Raw genomic sequence first — 22049 nt, 5'->3', positions numbered from 1 at the left:
TTGGTGTTTTGTATTATTGTAGGGTCTTCACTTTACAATATAAATTTGGCGCCATATAAATACAATGAATTATACTTAATTGAAGCTTAGGGTTAGCCTGGTTTATCTATTTCAAAACCAGTTTTTATGTGCGTTTGGGATCATTGTCTTGTTTAGTTATTGACTGGCTATGAAGCTGAAGAATTTGGAGGTTTTCTCGCTTCTTTATTATTTCATCCACTTGCAATGTAGCAGTATTAGTGGCTGCAAAACAGCCCCCAAGCATGATACTACCACCACCATGCTTGACAGCTGGTACAGTGTTCTTAAATTTAAAAATCTCACTTTTGCTCACTTCACCTTTTGTGGCCAAAAAGGTCAATCAGCATAACCCTTTTCTCCAGAAGCCACTTTGCTTTTTCAGCTGCAAATTTTGGGCGAGCCTGAAGGTGTTGATTTGGAGCCAAGGCATCTTTCAAGGCCGATGCAATGGGAATGTAAAACTTGCTTCACTGTTGACGTAGACACCGGTGTTTCAGAATTTCCTGTTCATGGCAGGTTTGAGCCTTGGTGGTACTGGTTTGTTCTTCAACACCCTGACCAATTTCCTTTAACTTGAGGGGGATAGTTTAGGTCTTCTTCAAGGTCTGTGCAAAGTCGTGACACATCAAAATAACTTGTACTTGTGTACAATAGTTTGAATTGATTATCTTGGAATCTGCAGTTGTTTAGAAATGGCTCCAAGACACCTTCCCAACCTGTGTAAATCTAAAGTTTTCCCTCTTTGCTCTTTACTGAGTTCATTGGACTTTTTTTTATTATTCTAATTATTAATCAGTCCATCAAGTTCTGTCAAACAAATCCTTTTTCTGCCAAAACAAAATAATTTGTCTGTGGTCTGGCATAATGAGAATTTAACATGTCTAAGCCTGGTCAAGTCAAAACACATTGTTGAGTTTTCAGCATCACATTAAAAGATTTAAGCAAGTGTATGCATATATTTGAGCCAAAATTAATTCAAACTTGTGCACCCAATTCTTATTTTTGTAAGGTCAAAGGTCAAAGATGCATGTTGTACCATCAAAAAGGACAGTTCAGAGAAATTATTAAAAGCCACAAATTACCATGGCTTTTATGCTCATGATGAGTGTATGTAAACTTCTGACCACAACTGTATATTTTATAGTTTAAGGGTGTGACACATTAATAATTTAGGGTTATTTCCTGCCCACAACGACAAGACTGCGCTTGAGGGTAGTCAGAAAGAGAAAGAGCAGAGGCCACTGGTTTCCAGGAAACAGCTCATCAGCTGGATTATAAAGTTCCTATATACAAAAATACTACACGTATAACTAGTTATTACAGTACAAATAGCCCGTTTCTGTGTATGTGTAGGCATGTTAAGGAAGTAAAAAAGAAGAAAAATCATGGTTTTATTTCTCATAAAGAGGCAGGGTGTAGATGATGATCATAAGCATGTCTGATTCACTGACAAAAGTAGTTGTTTAACTGTTAAAGGCTGATAAATAAAGACTGAAGTTCATTAATTACATAAGAAAAATACCATATTTGTACACGGAGACAGATAACATTTTTATGTCTCAGTTTAACTTTTCAGTAGCATATGTTGTTTATTTTACCTGTTTAGTTTAAGAACTTATAATATATTAACCAATGTTAACAGTGTTAACTTTGTAGGGACTGACCCCTAAGAGTGTTTTTTTGTCACCGAGATTAACCCCTTGCATGTGACCATGTGATCACACACTCTGTGAGCTGTTGTTTGGCAAAGAGCCAGCCAGTCAGAGAGCTTTGTGAAGTTGCGCCAGGCATCGAGTTGACCTGATGTCCGAGTGGGTTAATAATTGATGTCCTGAGTTTGACCTTGTTGTCGCACGCGATCCCATCTCAATCCTATTTTTCCAAGAATTTCTATAAGTTTCCCCCTGACACACACACACACACACACACCTTTTTTGTTTTGTTCTTGTCTGTCAAAACAAAGAGACAAAATGTAATGCCACCTAAAAAAAAGCAAAGAAAAAAAAACAGAACCAAAAAAACCAGAACTCTAAAAAAGTAAAACCACTTCCCTGCTTGCTGTTCATATTTGTATCCACAGACTTTGGTCTTCCGGCACAGTGCAACATAGTTCATGTGTTGCAATCTTTCCAACAGGGCGTGTGTGTGTTTGGTAATAGACACCGAGGAACAGCTGATGTAATGACTGTAAAACAGATTTCCAAGAGTCTGAATGACTGGAATGCCTTTAGGAAGTATAGTATTTAAAAATGGTTTTTGGTGAAACATGTGTGAGCAAGCTTCCACAGCTTTTAAAGAAAAGACAGGCTTCAAGTAAAAAGTTAAAAAATATTTTATTTACATCTTCTTTATTCTGTTTTCCCCACAAACATATCAGTCCACTCTTTTTGTCTGCACAAACAACATTTGATGGATCAGATATAGTAGATTTGGTCCACACATACAAAATCATTTCTTAGCAAAAATTATAACTCAAACCAGAATCTGAAATAAAACCAAGGCCAAAAAATCAATTGTATCTGACAATTAAAAAAAAGTCATACCATACATGTAATATGTATAATATATATAATGTTTTTAAAATGACATTAACTTCACAAAAAACAAAACAAAAAACAGCTAAAGATAAACTCTTGAAGGCACAATATGGCACATACACTTTTATTTTTCAGCAAACAGCAAACATCATCATGGCAATTTGCATTTGGTCAGCTCAACAGTTTCTCACAGTTTCTGCAGGCGTCTAAAATATGTTAAAGGCAATAATCTGATTTCTGTTTTTGGTTAAAGCTGATTAAAAAGAGATAGCACCTTCACCCTGATGCCAAGACAGAAAAGGACTGTCTGAGCATTGCTTTAGCGTGTGTGTAAGCATTCATGTATTTGTGCGTCTTCACAGAGGTATTGAAGCACGTACACACTGCTGCTGGTGCTGCTTATGATGGCTGCAATTGACCGTGTAGATAAGCTGCACATGAACAACACATACTGTATTGTATGAGACATGGTGTCATATATTCACAGTGATACATTTCTCCTTGAGGCACTTGAAGCTGGCTGTGTTGAACATTCACAATTTTACCCTCGAGCTCGCCAGTAAGAAAATCCCCTCACTTTCAGTTTGTCCCAGACGCTACTTTTGGTGCAATAGGTGGTAGTTTCATATTTAAGTTGGCACCCTGCTCAGCAGAGGGTTCAGGCTCAGCAGAGGCTAAAATGACTGTGCACCACAAGTTATTCACATGCAGACTGTCTAGACAAGATCTAATACTCAGATTCTGCATTTCTTTCCCTGAATTCTGTTTTCCTCGTCTTCCTCATCTCTTTCTCAATTTCAGTTAGTCAGTCTGTCTGGCTACATGACTTTATAACCAAAACACATACACAGAGCACAAAGTGCTTAATCTCAACTCATAATTTTAAAAGCAATCTCTTTTCATTCTCTTTTATGGTATTGTGCAAAAGTCTTCAGTCACTCTCATTTCTCCATATTTTACTTTGAAGGAGCCAGAGTTTCCTGTAATTTGGTCAAGTGGTCTTGAGCAATTGTTCTCCAGGTTTTCTGAATTTCTTTAGTTTTAGTTCAAGTTTTTCTGTAGACATTGACTGCTTTGTCACTCATTTGTAGTCCAGTCATTATACCTGGTTCTTTTCAGAGGAATGTTTTTGTTTTGTTTGTTCAACACTTACTATTGAGGATTAAAAAAAAACAACAAACTGTAAGGATAAGCAATTGTCTACTTTACAGACAAGTTAGCAAACAACCAAGAAAATGTGTCTTTAGTCACTTTGCTACCAGCAGCCCGTTGCAAAAGTGCATACTTTATTTAGTTGAATGTATAAAAATGCTAAAGGTAAGTTTGACAGTCTGACAGGCATAAAATAAAATTCAGCACCAAAGTGATTCCAAGAGTGCTGTTAGCTGAAAGCTTGGCATATCTCAGCAAACTGTGCAGTATGTCTTTAAAAACTTTGAAGAAACAGAACAAGTGCAGGACAAAGGAAGAAGTGGCAGGCCTAAAAAACAGCAGATGAAATGTATGTTAAGAAATAGGAAAAGACCAGCAAAGACCTGACACAAGACCTGAGAGATGCATCTGCACCTTCAGCTGATCCATCTACTGTTCAGTGAAGCCTCATCAGAAATGGCCATCATTGAAAAAGACTTTCTTAAGAAAGGGGAACAAGGAGAAAGTTACACAAAAAACGGACTGAAATCCAGGCAACCAGTCTAATGGAGTGATGAATCCAAACTTAAACTTTTTGGTTCAAATCATTGTCCTTGTCAGTTTGTAGATCAAGACAGAGGCACAACAGTGAATCTTTAAAACCACCTCTAAAACACGTCAGAGGCTCTGTCATGGTTTGGGGCGACATTTCAGCCAATGGTGTTGGAGGAGATGTTGTCAAAACTGAATTTTGAGCGCAGAGAATTACGCTCAGATTTTGATCTACCATACAAAGGCATCTAGAAAGTGTTTGATTGGCAATGGTTTAATTTTACAGCATGACAATGATCCCAAACACACTGCCAATGTAGTAAAAGCATACCTGCCGGTGGCGGACTCCCTCAGGTGTCGGTGTGTTGGTGGTTCTTTGTGTCTGGGGGTGGGCGTCCGGGTGCACACCGGCTCACTCCTTGGCGGCCGCTTGTCGGGGCCTGGGGCCTGGGGCTCGCTCGGGCCCCTTTGGAGGTGGGGTGCCCCCGGCCTCTCGGCCTAGGGCTCGGTCACTCAGGCGCAGCTGGGGGCCGGCGGAGCTCACGGGCGCGTCACTGCAACTCCCCCTGACTTCTGCTCCGCGGCTGCTGGGCGAGCCCTCATCTGGGACTCTCCTCAGCTCTTACTGGGACAGTGGCACGGCTGCCCCTCTGTTGGTCTTCCATGGTCTCTTGTGTTCTGGGGGCCTCTGGATGTCTGGAGTTTTGATCTCCTCCATACCCGCTTCACACCCTGGAGGACGGGGCTGTGGCCCCCCCCACACTCCCTAGCAGATCATTACATGGAGAAACCTTTGGAATGCAAGCATGCTGATCCACACAGGTATGCACACATGGGTATTCACAGACGCGGACTAAAGCTTTCTTGGCTGCTGCCTCAAAGCACACTGTGCGCTGTCTATCTTGCGTGCTGCACAATATCGTTTATTACTTAGTAAATACTGATATCTATGACTAGCTAGTTTATTGTGATGGTGCTTTGTTTTCTCTATTATTATGTTGCTCTTTGTTGTTTGCTGTCTCCTCTGTTTGTTTTTGTTTGTTTGTTTGTTTTTTTGTTTTTTTTCTCCATACAGGTGACCCAGGAGTTTTTTTTTTTTTTTTTCTCTCTCTTCCCCCCCCTTCTCACCGTCTCTTCTCCCCTTTGGTTTTCTTTCTTTCTCTCCCCCTCTCTCTCTCATTCATTCCCCCTGTCCTATTTATTAAAAAAAAAAAAAAAAAAAAAAAATGACAAAGGATGAACTGAAGCTCTGCCATCACGTAATGTCGCATACTGCTGTTTCTGATGTCATTTAAAAAAAAAAAAAAAAAAGCATACCTGGATAGAAAAACACATGATTGAACATCACCACATTATCATGGACTATTCTCCCCCAGAGCCCTGATCTTAACATCACTGTAGCAGTGTGGGATCATGTTGACAGAGAATGGAACAAAAGGCAGCCAGCATCCAAAGAAGAGCTTTGAATGCCCTTCAAGAAGCCTGGAGAGCTATTCCAGAGAACTACTTAAAGTACACACTCTGTTTTTTATTTATATAACGTGTTCCCATGTGTGTTTTTAGATGTTTCAATAAAACTGCTAACCTACTTCTTAAATCAAGGGTGACTCAAGACTTTTGCACAGCACTGTATTTTTCTTTACCCCTTTCTGTACGTGTCCTCTTCTCCTGTTGAATTCTAATACAAGTCCTTCATGATCTCCTGCAGCAACGGGTGCAAACACATGTCTATCTCTGTCTTTTTAAGCAGCTGGATGAGATGGACGTGATCGGTGACTATCTGACGCAGGTCTGTCATCTTCTGGAGCAGCTTGGCAAACAGCTGCAGAGAGTCTGGATGGTTTAGCTTCAGCTGCAACTCCAGTGAATGAAGCACCGTCTCCTGAAGCTGCTCGATGGGCTTCACATTCAGCAGGCCTGGCCGGTCTGGACACATTACAGAGATAAGGAGGATAAATGAGAGACTGACCACAATATATCCAAAATCCATTAAAACAGGTAGATGAAAATTTAAATTGGCATAAGAAGAGAAATAAAACCGATAGAAAATGACCTAAAGTTTAAAACTTACGTTGGATGGAGAGGTGCAAATAACTAAACATTATCCACATTCACTGGCAGAAAACATCTCAGTTTAAGTTAAGAATACTTATCTCGATTTCAAGAGATAATATTTGTCATTTAGGTTAATATTTAAATAAAACGTTTAATTTTAATCATCATGCTATCCAAGGTCAGGTTTTTATCAAGCAGCACTATAATAATCACCAATACTAGACTAAGCAGTTAGAATCTGTTGACATAAGAGGGTGAGGCTCAAGTGTTCACAAGCTGGTCTGATTTGTTAACATTTTAGATTTTAAACCCTTAGGTCCCTGCTTGCTTTACTGTGATATTACTAGAACAAAAATGTTTGTTAAAAGATGTCAAAGCTGTATAAAAACGACTCGACTGAGTGATTGTTAGTTGCTCATGTGGTTGCCAGTGAAACCTCACCTTTTTTTTCTCTTTAAGATACAGTGAGTCAAAATGTTGTCATCAACATGCAACTTGCTGTTTGTAAATCTCCCTGCACGTGATGCAGTTGCCGTTTACTGCCGTTCTGCTAGACTCCCTTCCCAAAAACATCCAATACATCTATGAGTGGGCCGAGGCTGGCGGGAGATAGTGTGTTAAACACAGAGAACTGATAACTTGGATTTACTTGGAGCAGCTAACTATGTTAACTATGTTACTTTATATACACATGGATGTAAATTAAATTCACGTTGTCTGGCAGAAGCACAGCGATAACATGAAATAACCTTGGAATCATGATTTTTTTTTTTAAATATTTAAAATAAAAAAGTATTTTTGTTTCATTTTTGCCAAATATTGAGCTGAGAATGGGGTCGCCAGTGTTGTATTTGTTTAATATATATCGGCAAGGAAACAGGAAGCGGTTAGCTTAGCTCTGTACAGAAACAGAAAGGCGTAAAAATGAGATTGCACAAGTGGTTTTATTGGTAGGTGATCATGGTATTCTTACTGTGCTAAGCAGCTGACACAGTAGTGCATTAGTAGATGCTACATAGAACTTTGCAGACCCACGTATGCATGTTGTAGCTACCAACAAGGGGGCAATGTCACGCATATGTGGCGCACGCTTAGTAAGGCTTGTAAGGCTTAGTAAGCGTCTGATTGGCACAACTATTACTTGTGCCAATCAGACGCTCTGACATGAACATTTACGACCAGTTTGGACTCACCAGTTAACCTAGCATGCATGTTTTTGGGCTATGGGAGGAAACTTGTACAGGGAACCCTCCACACAGAGAGGCCCAGGGTGACCAAGAGGTTCAAATGACTACCTTCTTCCCGTGAGGCAACAGTTAGAACCACTGCGCTGCACCACCCAATGTGACCAAGATTTGTAGTGGAGTCAACCATGTGTTAAAAACACTGAACTGTGCACTGCAGCTACTCTCGGTGCTGGCTGATCTTTGATGGGTTTTCTGCATGTGTTAAAGACAATTTTTCTACATACACTTAACGTATTGCTACATGCTGTTGTGCTTTTTTTTCCCTTTTTTCTTTTTTTTCGGGGGGTTGCACACATGCAATAGCTTCCACTGATTACATTTTCACAATCCCTCTCACTGTGTAGCCAGCCATGATTACCTCAATAAGGAACACTGCCAGAACAGCTATTTCTCCCTGCTTCCAGCTGTTACGCAAAGCAAGGTTAAGCTGTGTGCAGCATCACTTTAATAGACAGATATTAACCGATAATGGTGTCAGTCCTGTTAACTCAAAGTCTAAACTCAGACTACAGACGTTTTAAAATCTAAGCCAATTTTGAAATTGTTTCATCGTGCACATACAGAAAACAATTATTAGAAATATTAGGCCAGAGGGAGCAATGTGAGTGATCTCATGTGGTTGCATTTCCAGACTAAAATGGTGTGGTGCAATCGCTTGCTGTAATGTTAGCAATAGCTTGCAATGATAATAAAATCTGGATGACAAATTACTTGGGTCGATGTGGTCAGCAAGGGTTATTTATTCTTGAACGAGAACCTGAGGCGAGATTTTAACTGTCAATAAAATCTGTCGACACCATTAGCCGCCCCCAGGCTAATCTTATGTATGCAATCATGCTCTTGCCATATATGGAAAAACGGTTCATTCAACACATCAGTGCAACAGATGCCATGTTAATCATGTCTGTATACCTGCAGACGCTTTCTTTTATGAGTATATCAGCACCAATAAAGTGCTGATATACTCATAATCAAATCTGAACTCTAAACGTCCAACAGTGGACGCAATGAATCTGTGAGTGTTTTAGGAGGTTTAAGAGAAGTGCTCCAAACCATTCACATATCCAGATTCCTCCTCCGAAGGTCAGGAGAGGTGAACTGGGGGCAGATAGTAAAACAAACAATAATAAAAACACTCACCCCCACTGAGAATGATAACAGCCAGAAACAGGGCCATGTCGCTGTCGTCCAGCTCCAGCGTGTTAAACTTGACGGAGAATTCAAACTTTGGTTCCATCATTTGACAGAAAGGTTTCCTGAGACTCTTGAGGAACTCCCGCGTCATAAAAATCTGTCCATAGGAGATGAGGGTCCCATCTTTGTTCATCAGAGGCGACATCATGATGATCAAAACCTCAATCACACCATACTTCAGCAAAGTAACCTGAAAATAAAGAACACAATGACTGTATCAAAATCTGGCAAGATCTTTAGTTTAGTAGAAATGATAGTCGGGTCGTAACTTCATTTTCATTCAAAATCTAGAACTGCAAGCAGCAATGAGCTTCGCTAACCATTATGTCGACTTATTTACGTTGATCATTTTCTGAATTGAAATTGTCCAAAACTGTTTATTTTAAAGTTGTTTTAGAACAGAAAAAATCTTCCACAACAATCAGGACCGAACGGATGAACCACTGATGAATCTCACCTGATCATTTAGATCCAAATCGACAAATCCAGGGATACTTTTGGCAAACTCTGTCACTTCTCTCACTGCTTCTGCTGAACGAGACTGACAGCTCTGGAAGAAACGCAGCTCCACAGTGTCTGCTTCTCCCTGTCCACCGAAGACTGCCATTCTCATAACCTCACTCTCTGACAGTGGGTGCGTTTCCGTGTAGCCTGATATGTGAGAGAAGGTACTTAATTTAGTTGGAGGAGTACAAGAAAAACAGAGAAGCTAACTATATAAGAAGCTAAAAATAACAAAGAGTTAACAGATAATTGCTGAATTTTGTGTCTTTCTAGATCTCTCGATCCTCATCCATCTCCATTTTTCTGCAAGACTTTTAGAAAATAACAATACAATTATCGACCGATGAAGAGAATATGACAGAAGATACAGTGGTACCATTGAGAATAGGTAACATAATTTATCAGCACCAGTAAAACTGGACTTGAAAAATGTAAAAACTGCACTTTTCTCCCCAGAAAAACTAATGCAATGAATTGGGGTTAATATGTGTGCTTTAATAATTATCTTGATTATGTGAAAAAACAAACAAACATTGACAACACTGGGTGAAACTGGTAAATGAAGAAGTTTGAATAGTTGGGATTTTCATTTTAAGGAGCTTGTCTGAGTTTCAGCCTTTGTTTTGTATATTTTGAATTGCTATTACTATTAATTCCAATGTAAAAAATTTTTTTAATGTGGAATAATAGGAACAATATCTTCTGCATTGCTGTAGCTAATTGCATTCCTAAAACTAAACAGAACAATAACAGACAAACAACATGTTTTGGACATTGCAACAAAAGGTGTTCTTTAACAGAGTAATTTGATACTACCCACCTCCGTGTACAGGTGGAAGAGCGGAGGTCTGGTGCTGCTGGTGCTCTGGGACTGGTATCTGCTTACAATTAATGAACTGCTCTCCTTCCATTAGAGACTTCAAGTCGTGGATGACAAAAGGCTACAGGTAGAGTGCAAGGAAAATTTTGGGAGAAGGCAGAAGAAAAGGAAAAAAGAAAAGAAAAAGAGAAAAAATTAAGTTGATTATAGGTCTTCTGAGGACATTTAGTCTCATCTGTATGATGAGGCAAATAAAGAAAGTCTCAGCTGCAGGCCGACACAGAAAAAAAACATCATTTCCAGGTATCTGAGCAAACTTACGCTTACTTTAGTAAAACTAACATGCACTGGCCTGAAACATGAATGCTGCTATTCACACACATAAATCATTATTGTAGTGGGAATAGAGGGAATTAAAGCAGGAAATTCTCTAGAAGTTGTGAAATGAACAACCCATTTCCTGCGTGAGTGAATGAAACTGAGTGGGGGGAGTGAAATGTCTTTATGTGCTCACTGTGCAGGAATCTGTTTGTTAGTTTTGTCTTTACACAGCAATTGTATGTATGTTGTTCAGCGCAAGCACAACGAGCGCCTCCATTTTCTTATAAGTGCCAGCTTTCATAAAATTTCTTTCAACACACTCAGGATTTCTGCTATAAACATATAGGCTAAACAAATATAGTCTATATAAAAATACCTTTAATCTATTTGTGCGACTGTAATGCTACGTTTTAGCATTTGCCACTAGCAACATTATTAAATGTGCAAAAAGAAAAAAACACTATACTGGGTAGCTTTGTTGGAAGCTAAATTGAACTTGTGTGAACATTATGTATAACAAAGAAATCAAACCTCCATTTTATCTGAAGCACTCATACAACAAGGTAAAATAATAGGTATCTTGCACAGAGACATTGTAGCTCCGATTCCAAAATAATTGAGCAAAACAATGATGGTTTTCCAAGGTTAAGGAAAAAAATCGCTTCCTTTATCGCACATGGTGTGTCTGGAGTTCCGGTGCAGTTAAACACTGATTACGCATCAACTCATATCAAGGTTCTGCTTGTTAAAAAATGTAAATATTCTACGAAAGTTAAAATCATTGACTCCCAATTTGTTTTAGGAGGATTGCTTTGGTTTAGTAAATAACCAAGCAGTCCCTCAAACAAAGAGATGATTTGGTGCTATTTGGCTGCAATCACCACGATGAACAGTCATAACAAGCAGACGAAAGAGATGCGGCGCAACCTTGAGCTGAGAGTTATCCGAGAACACGAGTAAAAAACCAAAAACTAAGAATCTCCTTCTACATTTTAAGAATATAATACGCTCAAAGTTTTTAATCCACTTTTTTATTCTGTGAGGGAAAAAAATCAAAGAAGATGAAGTGATCAGGTTTCACAGAAAAGCCTACAAAAACATACACATTCACAAATACTGGAAATATCTTCATGCTGATAGTTTTTAAGCATGTTTTTCATATTCTCAATAATTAACCGTCATTTGTCTGGAAACAGACAATTGAATTTTTGACCTCCAGTGACTCATCTCACATCTTGTGACACGATCCTGTGTTTTTATCGGTTAAAACAAACTGTCCAGTGTGCACCATGGGCGTATTAGTCAAACAGCATCAGTACCAAGAAAAAGAAGAAGAAGGAACAATGGTTACTGGTACACACGTAGAGCATATGCATGTACCAGTAGAATTTGCTTTTTAATTTTTTCCGCTCCACTCCTTAAAGCCCAGCAAAACCAGTATGATGACATGGCTATGCATCAATGTCAACTTAAAATTACATTGGATTCTTGCAGATATGTTGGTCTCTGCTGATTGGTTGGAGAGACTAAAATCAAATCCCCAACTGAAACTACTTACAGTTGGAACAATGAATGATAATGCAAACACAGCGTAACAGGCTGACGGTACTATCTGATATCAAACCAACTCCATAATCTTCAGATCACATATGTATGTCTGATTAAAGAAATGTAGTTGCCACACTCAATGTAATATTACTAGTACTACTATATGAATAATACACAGACAAAGCAACTTCACATATAGGAATAGCGGCATCATAAGGAGAAAAAAGGGAGAAAGCTGATGAATTAAAAGCAAAAATAAAATAATGCAAAGTGGATAAAAATATTCACTTGAGATCTATTTTATGTTCTGCTTGCATGCTGTTTGATTAGGTCTCTTTGGAAAACTCTAAACTCTAAATAGCTTCTTCCATTCAACTTTTCTAAATTTCCAAATGTCTTTATGAAATCATTTGATGTTTTAAGCAGGACTGTCGAAGCCACGGCTGTAAAAGAAAAGACTGCTAAAAGCAACACCACCCTGTTCTGTAGTTTGACCATTGTAACCTGAGATATTTTCTAACAGCCAAGACATGTTGAAACCAGTCCATCCACTTTTTGAGTTAACACAGCAGCAACAGCCTAAATCGCGTCATCTGAGTCAAAACTGAGCGTGCTCACAGGAATTTATGCTGACAAATGTTAAAAGACGTGCTGAGTAAAAGGTTTAAAATACTTAGAGTTTAAATCATATTAATGGTGTAGTATTAATAACAATTCTAACTAAATTTAAAGCAGTAAGGCTTTTTCTATGTCCTACTTCTGAATTTTGGTAAAATACTGCATGAAGTTATGGATTTTTCACCCTGGCCTGTTCAGTATGATCTTGACTCTGTTTAATGTCATCCTTGCTTGTGATAGTTTCCAGAATGGGAGATATAAAAAATATATATAGGTCAAATTTGTGCTGTAGATGTCGTTCTTAGTGGAGAAAAAGCAAACAGGAAAGAGAAACTGGCTCAGTAGCTCTCATCAGCGAGTTGAGAACGTTCAGTATATGTAGATGGTTGATATATCCCTGGAATGCAAAGACAAGTGAAACCACATGCACACCTGCAAATATCTTATCAGTTCAAATGCTGGTCTAATATTAAGCAGCAGTGCTCATATACAGTTTTTTTCTGATCTATTTTCTGTCCTGAGAATGCCAATGTTGAGCGCTATCTGTCTGCTGATTTTGTACGCATCCGAATCAAAGCAAATGAGAATTTAGAGAGTGCTGCTTACCACGTTGTCTCCGGTCTTCCCAGAGAGGATGGCCCTGGCCTTGGCCTTGGTGAGAGGGAAGTATTTCAGATAGGCCTCGTACAAATGCCGGGCCAGAGCCCTCAGATCTGCTGCCTCCGGGTGCATGTGCTCCATGTCAGATGAGAACTCGGCTAGCAGTTTTTCCTTCTCTGCCTGAGGCATTCGGCCAAAACGAATAGCTGGGAAAGGAAACAGAAGAACACTCTGGTGAACCATGAAAAACAGACATAATCACATGTGCACAGCAAATACGCAAAACCTGAAGCCTGAGTCAATTTATTGGAGTCACGCGACCTCAAAAGTCCCAGTTTGAATTAATACCATTTTGACAGACATTTCGACCTCAAACCACGTGTTACCATGTGCTACTTCACTTCTACAAAACACAAGTTAGGCTGAAAAGTTGAATAATGAATTCAAAGAACATGGGGAACCCTAAAAAATATTTCTAAACTACATTTTTCCTTTAGTAAACTAGCTTTAACAGAAGTAAAACACTATTTATTTGTGTATCAGATTGTAACATCAAGTACAATATGCTCATTCATGTGTAGCCATGTACACATGAATGAATCCCAGCCTTTTCCCGCTCAAAAAGGTCATTTTTGGAAGTGACTACATGTGATGGATTAGCATACACAAAAATAAATCTGTCTTGTGATTGAAATCCATTCCCTGTTATTTCAGACCAGTTGATAAACAATATTCTACGTAAGTAAATGAAAAATTTTAAAAATTGACTTTATTAAAAGCTGGTAATTTTTTATACTTATATTGAAGTCACTGGAGTACAATATCTGCTTAAGTAAAGGCTTTAAATACCTTTTTCATCACCCCATTTACCTTCTGTTAGAATGTTTAATTTCTTTATCACATCTTTAATATTTGATCAATGAGCAATGAATCAAATTGAACAGCTAATGTCAACAGAATTACCCATCTAGAGCAAACACACAAGATTTTACGGCACACTGAAGCACTACAAACCCCAGTGAACAAAGAATGAAATGTAAATGTGGGACATTTCATTTGAGACAGGGGACGTGTTTCTTTTACCTGATATGCAACAACGCCAATGTTAGGTAACTACTCTTTAAACCGTTGCGATGTCACAATATTTCAAGCTTGGAGTTTAAGTAATGGAAAACTTGTCCGAGTTGCTCTAATAACTCAAAGATTTCTGAATGTTAAAAAGTCACATGAGTCATATGACTCATGGCTTCTTCAATGAAAGGGAAAATCCAGTGGCATCAAAAGATGACAAATGATTCTGCTGTGATTTTTGAGGTGTGTCTTATGAGGCAATTAGAACATTTTGTTGACTCTGATATTGTGTACGGACCGATGTTTTCACAGCTCACCGAAAGATGAGTCGTTTGTTGAATAGGTATTTATTTTAGGATTCAGCTGAGATAAATATATTCTCTTGTAAATGAAGTATTGAGTCTCAGTGGGACTACCTGTATAAAAAAAGGTTAAATAAAATAAAATAAAATAAAAACAGACCTGAAATGTAACAGCTTTCATTGCATTAATGTAATTTTCACAGAATGCAAAATTATTTACCTCCTGATAAAATTATGTGTATTTTATGCCCCTTAACTAAATATATTGATTATATTTCATTTGATCAAAAATATACCTGTATAAAATTATCTTATATTACTAGAGTTGCATTGCACTTTTCAAATTTTATAGTCAGCCTCTATTTTATGCTGAATGTGACAAAATGTTTTACAAGCTGACAATTTCTCTGAATACTACGTGTCAGTTTTAGACTTTGTAACTTTGTAAAGCAGTAAGGTCTGATATCTGTCAATGAATATAAAATGCAACCCATGTTTTGTAAAATTAGAAACAAAATAAAAACAACACATAAAAAAAAGACAAAAACCCTGCAAGATGTGACTTGTGAACCCCCACAGAAATAAATGGTCCACTGGCGGCTGAAAGCAGGAGGTAACGGCACATCTATCTACCAGCATTCAAGTGAATGCTTCCCTTGCCCTGCTGCGTGTACATGAAAGCAGCACTGTGGTTGTAACATGGCTGATGTGGATGTCTTTTTTTTCTTCTTCTAAGAAATCTGACACCAAGGTGTGACCATTCTTTTTCTGTTAGTGGAAGTCATTATTCCTTATTTCCATTTCATTCCCAGCTCTGAATTTACTGCAGTGTGTACGTGATTATGTAATGCTGACTGCACACCCTAAGCAAATGCATACAAACTAAAGTGGCTCTACCACCGGGCACCGCGCCCACGGCAGTGACACAGCAAACTGGAGAAATCAGTTCAACGCAAGTCAATCATTGATTAAACAAAAACCCACACAACTCCAGCTATACCTATTACACCAGAGTGATATCAGAAAAGGTGGAGGTAGAGAGAAAGACGCAGAGATAAGCAACAGCAAAGTAGAAAAAAACATATATCTATTGATAGCAGATGCTCATAATGTTGTTGAATTTAAGTCACTTCTAAGATTAAAATGTGACAACGAGTCCAGCCGACTTTTGCCATGATGATTGACAAAACCTTTCGTGCTAACCGGCACCAGCAATAAGGTCATTAGTTAGATAAAGGAGACATGGTTTAAAAAAAAAAAGCTTGAATTAAGAACCTTTTGGTCATGAAACTGTGAGATTGTAATGTATAATTACTCTGACACCAAACTCTTAGAGATAAGATCACATCTGCGTTAATGTGATGTTGTTTTCAATAAACTACAGTTACAAGCTGCCAAGTAGGAAAAGCTTGTTTCCTCAGCCTCTGAATCCAGCACACAGATGCCACGCACCTATGCCAGTGTTTTCAGTGATGAATTGAATTACTGAACCATTGTCAAATTTGTGCAGCATCTTCCTCGGGGTCATGCTGTAACGCTTTGATTAGAGGTGGTATGTAAACCTAGTAGGTGATAAACCTGTTGTAGAAGTTTGGATATAAAATCTGTCCCCACCTCTCTATGCCTACCTAGAAAAAAAACACAGCAGATAATTTGGCTTTTACTCATCACAGGGGCAAAGCTTTAGGACAGTGGGCAGCACAGTTACAAATGACTAACATGTAACAGTTACCAGACTAATATATATGAGTTACCAGGTGAGCTTCTTTCAAGGGATGACTTAAACCTGTTCCTGTTCTTACAATCGGTGTATTTATGATGGGCAATGGCTGAACTGGGGAACTTATTTGGTGGAGGTAAGCTGCTATGTCTGACAGACTGGACAAACCCCAAGATGGCCTGCCCAAGGTAGCAAATAATCAAGCTATGGCCTCAGTCTTGGTAAAATATGCCATTTCTCACTATTTAGGTTGCATCTGCCCACATATGCAGTCTATGGTCAGGATTGCCTCCTGCTCTAGCCCACTGGCTAAGTAAGCTGTGGCACCTCCACCATCATCCATCATTAAAATCATTCTTTCCCCCCCCCCCCCACCTTTTAATATTCACCTCACTCTTCAGAGTCAAGACTCCTGACACCAAAGAGGCATCAGGCTGTAATAAAATTTATTCATCAACTTTTTAATATTTACTATTAGAGCAGAACTAACAAAACCACTAAATGCAGCTAGTTTCCTTTTTATCTGGAATGGCTTAAGTTTGTAACAAAACCAAATGAAGAACTATCCAACTATCCAAAGCAGTCTGTTTACATATGCTTTAAATGACTACACATATAAGAAATGACTAAACTCCCCCGGTATGTTACTTTGGTTTGTCCCTGGGCCTCGTAAGCAGGTGACTGAGTTGCTTTTTCTTACATCCTGTTAAAGAAACACTGAGTACTGTTAACATATATATGTATATATATATATAGACACACTCTTTTAATGCACTATACAACAGAATTTAAGTTGTGAACAGTTCTGATTAAGGCTTTCTTTTCAACTCTGGTAGATGGCCATCTCCTCTGTGTTCATTCACCTTCCAGTCCAACTGCCCCTTAAAAAAAGTGCCACTTAAAAAATACTTAAGTGATTCCAGTATCAATCATTCAGAAGGTTTTGAGCTCCTGGTCTCCATTACAGTGTCATACTGTTTTTAACACGCTGCAATTACAAGCTGTCAAGTAGGGGGAAAAAAAGACTTCTTCTGGATGCAGCACAACGATACCGTGCAAGCATGCCAGTGTTTTCAGTGGTTTGTCTAATTAAGTCTTAAGTGCAGCCCCCATTAATTTACCTGAGAAGCAGGATTATTCGGAGCTCTTCAAAGATCACCTTGTTTGCTTTGAAAGGGGGAATTCTGCTTGTTTCTAGAGCAATATGGCCAAATACAAAAATGGTAAGCTTCAGCAAGTGCAAGGCCAATGACAGGGCAGCAACAACATCAGTGTTTGATAAAAGTTGTATAATTTACCATCATGCTTTTGTTATTTCCTGTTCTGTCAACTTCTTGCCCACTTGACCACAGAGTTCAGTGTAGCCACACTTCCACTAATGTATGAGAGAATTTCCTGTCGCTGTCATTGCTTCTTTTTTTTTTTAAACCAGTGGTTGTGCAACAGGCAAACCTACCTCATCAGAGTGCTCAAATCTGTGTTTGCAATCGACAGGAAAGATATTATTTTGGTGGTGTTACAGCCACCAAAATAATGGCTAATGCATGCTCACTATTTATTATAAATTACATAACCCACACACTTTTTTCAGTGCAAATGGGGAAGCGATCTTTGTGGGAAGCAGGGCTTTCTGACTTGTCATGATTTGCAGAGTTATTTTAATTTTACGACCTCACCGAAGTGAGTATGCTACAAGTGCGCCGAGGAGGGAAAGAGCCATAACGTGTCCAACCCTAACAGGTGCAACAAATATAACAGGAGAATCAGGAAGACATCAATCAAACATAGCCAGAGTATACTTATTTACTCACGAGGTTCATAATGAAACACAGCTGAGGAGGTGGAGTCAGGTGTGCTTGTTGATGCTCCTGACTGGACAACAAAAGCTAACAAAACAAAACTATTCTAAAGCGACGGATGAAAGAAGAGATTTTTTTTCTTTTGAAGTAGACGGTTTCTCTGCATATTGTACTTCTGTGGAGTAGTTTGCAAATGGTGAGGTCATCTAAGAGCTGTTTACTTGTATCTCAGTAAAAAGCTCTACGTACAAATGTCTGGTACATGAAAGGCAAACATATGTGTGTTTTAATTTTTTTCTAAATTGTACATGCAGTTTTTAAAAACTTAAAAACTCTTTTAAAAAAGACCCACTCACGTGGCTGATGTACAAACTTAGTGCACACAATCAGCCAAATGCTTGTGCGAATAAAACCGAAGCTGGCAACTTTTCACACATTCAAACAGCAGCAACGCTGACAGAATTGCTATAACACATTTTTGATGATATGCAGTGAAAACAGTCAGGCTGTGAGTAGCATGCCTCTGATAGGTGTGCTACTCACACCTATCATGTCTGTCACTATCAGGCCTTTGTTGAATAAAGCACAAAGGCAGGTCAAAATTTAGAACTTTTGATAGGCGTTATAGTTAGCTATACACCAGAATCTCATCTTTGAATTTCTACTGTGATATGAATCAGCTGGGGGGTGGCGGGTACACACTGCGCGAATGATGGGAACTAAAACATGAACCAAGATTTGCAACAATGGCCAAAGACCACAGATGAAAGAATTGGCAACATCTAAGACAGTGATATAGATTTCTGCACACATTACTATGACACCTCAAAGGCTAAATTGGAAGCAGTGTGGTCAACACGCATCTGCGGCTCTCAAAGGGCATAAGTACTCAGTCCGAGAAGAGGCGCTTCCTGAACCTCAATTTCAAAGAAGAATCAGTCTTTTTACCTACATCTGCTTATTTATAGACATATAAATAGGGGGTTTCATTCCTGTCTGAGGGATGGATGTGAAAATGAAAAAAAGATTGAATGCACAGAAGCTTCAACTTTTTTTTTAGTTCATATTTGAGTTTAATGAAAAATACGACCCAGGTGTGCTCTGACTGTGTGCAGACTGTCATGAAAATGTGTGTATGAATGCCACCGGCTTACCGTTGTGTGACATCCCGACGTTGAGGCACTTCTGGAAGCGACAGTATTGGCATTTGTTACGCGACTTCTTGTGAATTCGACAGTGAAGATCACAGTGATCGTACACCAGCTTTAACCTGATGGTGCGTCTGAAGAAACCCTGTGAAAAAGAGGAATACGATTAGTACACACGTAGTGACTTCAGTCCTTATGGTTGCTCTGCCTACTCTTTTTCAAATAAGCCCTATTCTAATGCATATTTTTATCCCTTCATCAAAAAGGATTGAGGGGCATAAAAAAGTTTTAACATTTCATTTAATAATTCAAATTCTGAATCAAGTTAATTGCTGGAAAAGTAGCTCAACGCAGTGTCTACTGACTGAGAAATACTGATAAGACACCTGGCTCTTTCTAATCTGTATGGAAGCCAATCATTGGGCCAACAAGTCTATTCAAAAGTTAACTGTGCAAATTTACACATTATGTCTTCAACCTTAGGACCAAAGAAGCTTATCTCACCTATTAATGTGTAGCCATGGTCAGACTTATAGTATACATTCCTACACCCTGAGCAGTGTAAAAGGAGAAAAAATCCTATGGGCTGCAAATTTCTGAAAGGCGAATTTTCAGTGAGAATAAAAACTGACATCAGGCTTTTCAAATAAGCATCTACATTCCTACAATCCACAGATGTTTCTTTTTTAATCGTAGGTTATTTATAGAAGAAGGAAGTTAAAAGGGGTCAAGACTCCACCTCAATAAAGAATGTTTTCTGTTTTAAAACAATTAAGTGTTTGCCTGCTTGGCTGACCCCCCTCTTCTTGTGAGTCTCCCCTGAGACATCAGCAGAACAATAACTACTCTCCCTCACCTTCATTCAGCCCCTGACGGAACAGAGTGACAGCTTATGGCGGCAGAAAAACAGAGACCCTTGTTCCGCAACAGTGTCAAAGAGCTTCTGTTTTAACACTGTGGTGGAGTTCAAGGTGACTGTCAGTGGTCGTGTTCTTTTTGATTGTTTTTACAATGCAAGCTGCCAAAAAATATACTGTCAGCATTATGTCGTTCAGTACGAGTCCAAATTTTATAAGAAAAGCTGATCGTTTGAATAAATCATGCGTAGCTTGCGGCTCTGTTCATTCTTCTAGGGTGGTAGGGTTTAAGCCAACCAAAAACAAATCCACGGTTACGATCCACTGGAAGGACGTTTGTGAGGCAGGCAAACAAAGTGAGTCCACGAATTAGTGAAAACTCTTATTTTGAAAAAAGGCCCCCTTCTTTGATCAGCCCTTTTTCTTACACAGTATTTCATACTGAATGAATATGGCATGACTATTTTCTTGTGTTCATAAGGACACATTCACCCTTTGAATTTAGTCATTTGGATTATAAATCCATCAATAACTGTCATGAAACAGATATGCGGGTCTGTAAGTTTCACATGAATATTTCACGGTCTGTATTCACATGAAGCTGTTCACTCCTTGGAAGCTTCGTAGCTTCACCTTGACGAGCGATGAGGGCACCGAGGCCACTGAGTGGTATCAGTGGCCTTGTAACAGTAAGCACTGTACTGTGTACTGTGTGTGTAAGAATAGAGACGAACATGTCTATAGAAAATAGACTCTGCTACCCGTGGAGGCAAAACCTCACTAAGACTAAATTTGGCTTGGTAGCTTGTGTTTACTACATGTGATGTCAGCCTGAAATGAAGTTAATCGTAATGAACAAGGAATAAGTCACCTATTAAAATGGAAAACTATTAAACCAGCATAAATGAGCCACACAACCAGTGTGGCGCGGGCTGTAGTGTGGGCTGTTTTATAATTACACTCTTTAACAAAGATAAATAAATGATATTAGGCAGAAAACAGCACAAAATTTTTATTTCCTACAAAACTACAAAATATTTCAGCTGGACTTTTCCTAGTAAGTAAGCAATATATAGTAGGCCTCTTGTATTGCACTTTGAATCATACTAGTTGAATCATACTACTCAGTAACAAGCTGCTGCATTTCAGTTTCTTTTTTCTGTGAAAGCGCCAGAGTGAAGGTTTCTTTTCAAATTAGTTTGATTTCAGACGTGCAAACGCTTCTTGGATCTAAACCAAAAGATGCACAGACAGGTCTGCCGATTCTGAAAAATCCATCTCATATGTGTTTGGAGAAAAATGTTCATGTTTCTGTAATGTGTCAATATTTCAAAGAAAATGGAAATATTTCTGAAACTTCACCCACACTCTATTAGTTATTTATACTCTATACAGACAGACAAACAGACAGAGAGTTTAAATGGGTGGCTGTCTGAAGAAGCACACGCCTATCTTGAGCCCTCGCTGAGTGGAAAATGTATGGGGCTTGTGGTTAGAGTGGCAGACATCAAAAAGATGAAAAAAAAAGCACATTTCTCTCCATGCATTATAGAATTATTTATTCCACCAACAAGTTTCACCGACGGGTGACACACAGTGACAGAAAAAGAGTGGCAGAGAGAGAAAAGAGCTGCAGTAGAAATTGTTACACCCATTACCATTTCCTGACACGACTTGAAAGTAGTATGACTGCTGATTTATAATCATCTGAGCATTACTTGTTAAGAAAAAGACTTAACGCACTCTGTACTGATATGAATCATGATTTAACACATGAATCATTTCTGTGATGATTGAAAACCATTTAAAAAAATCCTCTCTAAAACTGAGCAAAGACAGAGTGCTGCTTAAAATGTATCGACTGATCCACAAATTGACTTAAACATGAATCGTATCAACCGCTGTGTGCAGTTTAGTAAAATTGTAACCAATGACAAACCTCAGTGAAGATTGTTTTTGTTCTAAGAACACGTTGTATATTTAGAGGTTTTAAACCGTTACCTG

General features: G+C 38.7%; 1 protein-coding gene across 6 annotated transcripts in view; it reads right to left on the bottom strand.

The window, feature by feature from the left end:
- Positions 1-3608: 3608 nt before the first annotated feature.
- The window catches only part of pparg (peroxisome proliferator-activated receptor gamma), a 41912-nt gene continuing 23471 nt past the window's right edge, over positions 3609-22049 (bottom strand). For all 6 annotated transcript variants that reach the window (XM_085406775.1, XM_085406773.1, XM_085406772.1 and 3 more), the window contains exons 4-10: positions 19195-19333; positions 13155-13354; positions 10062-10182; positions 9195-9388; positions 8684-8927; positions 5559-6167; positions 3609-4572 (exon numbers count right to left, since the gene is read on the bottom strand). In XM_085406775.1, the coding sequence (XP_085262901.1) occupies positions 5920-6167; positions 8684-8927; positions 9195-9388; positions 10062-10182; positions 13155-13354; positions 19195-19333 (1146 nt within the window). In that variant the 3' untranslated portion in view covers positions 3609-4572; positions 5559-5919. The remainder of the gene's footprint in view (positions 4573-5558; positions 6168-8683; positions 8928-9194; positions 9389-10061; positions 10183-13154; positions 13355-19194; positions 19334-22049) is intronic.

The sequence above is a fragment of the Rhamphochromis longiceps genome, linkage group LG5 (assembly GCF_057381845.1).
Source record: "Rhamphochromis longiceps isolate RC_006_pf linkage group LG5, R_longiceps_female_GT1.1, whole genome shotgun sequence".
NCBI lineage: Eukaryota > Metazoa > Chordata > Actinopteri > Cichliformes > Cichlidae > Rhamphochromis > Rhamphochromis longiceps.
This window is presented reverse-complemented; position numbering and strand designations above follow the sequence as displayed.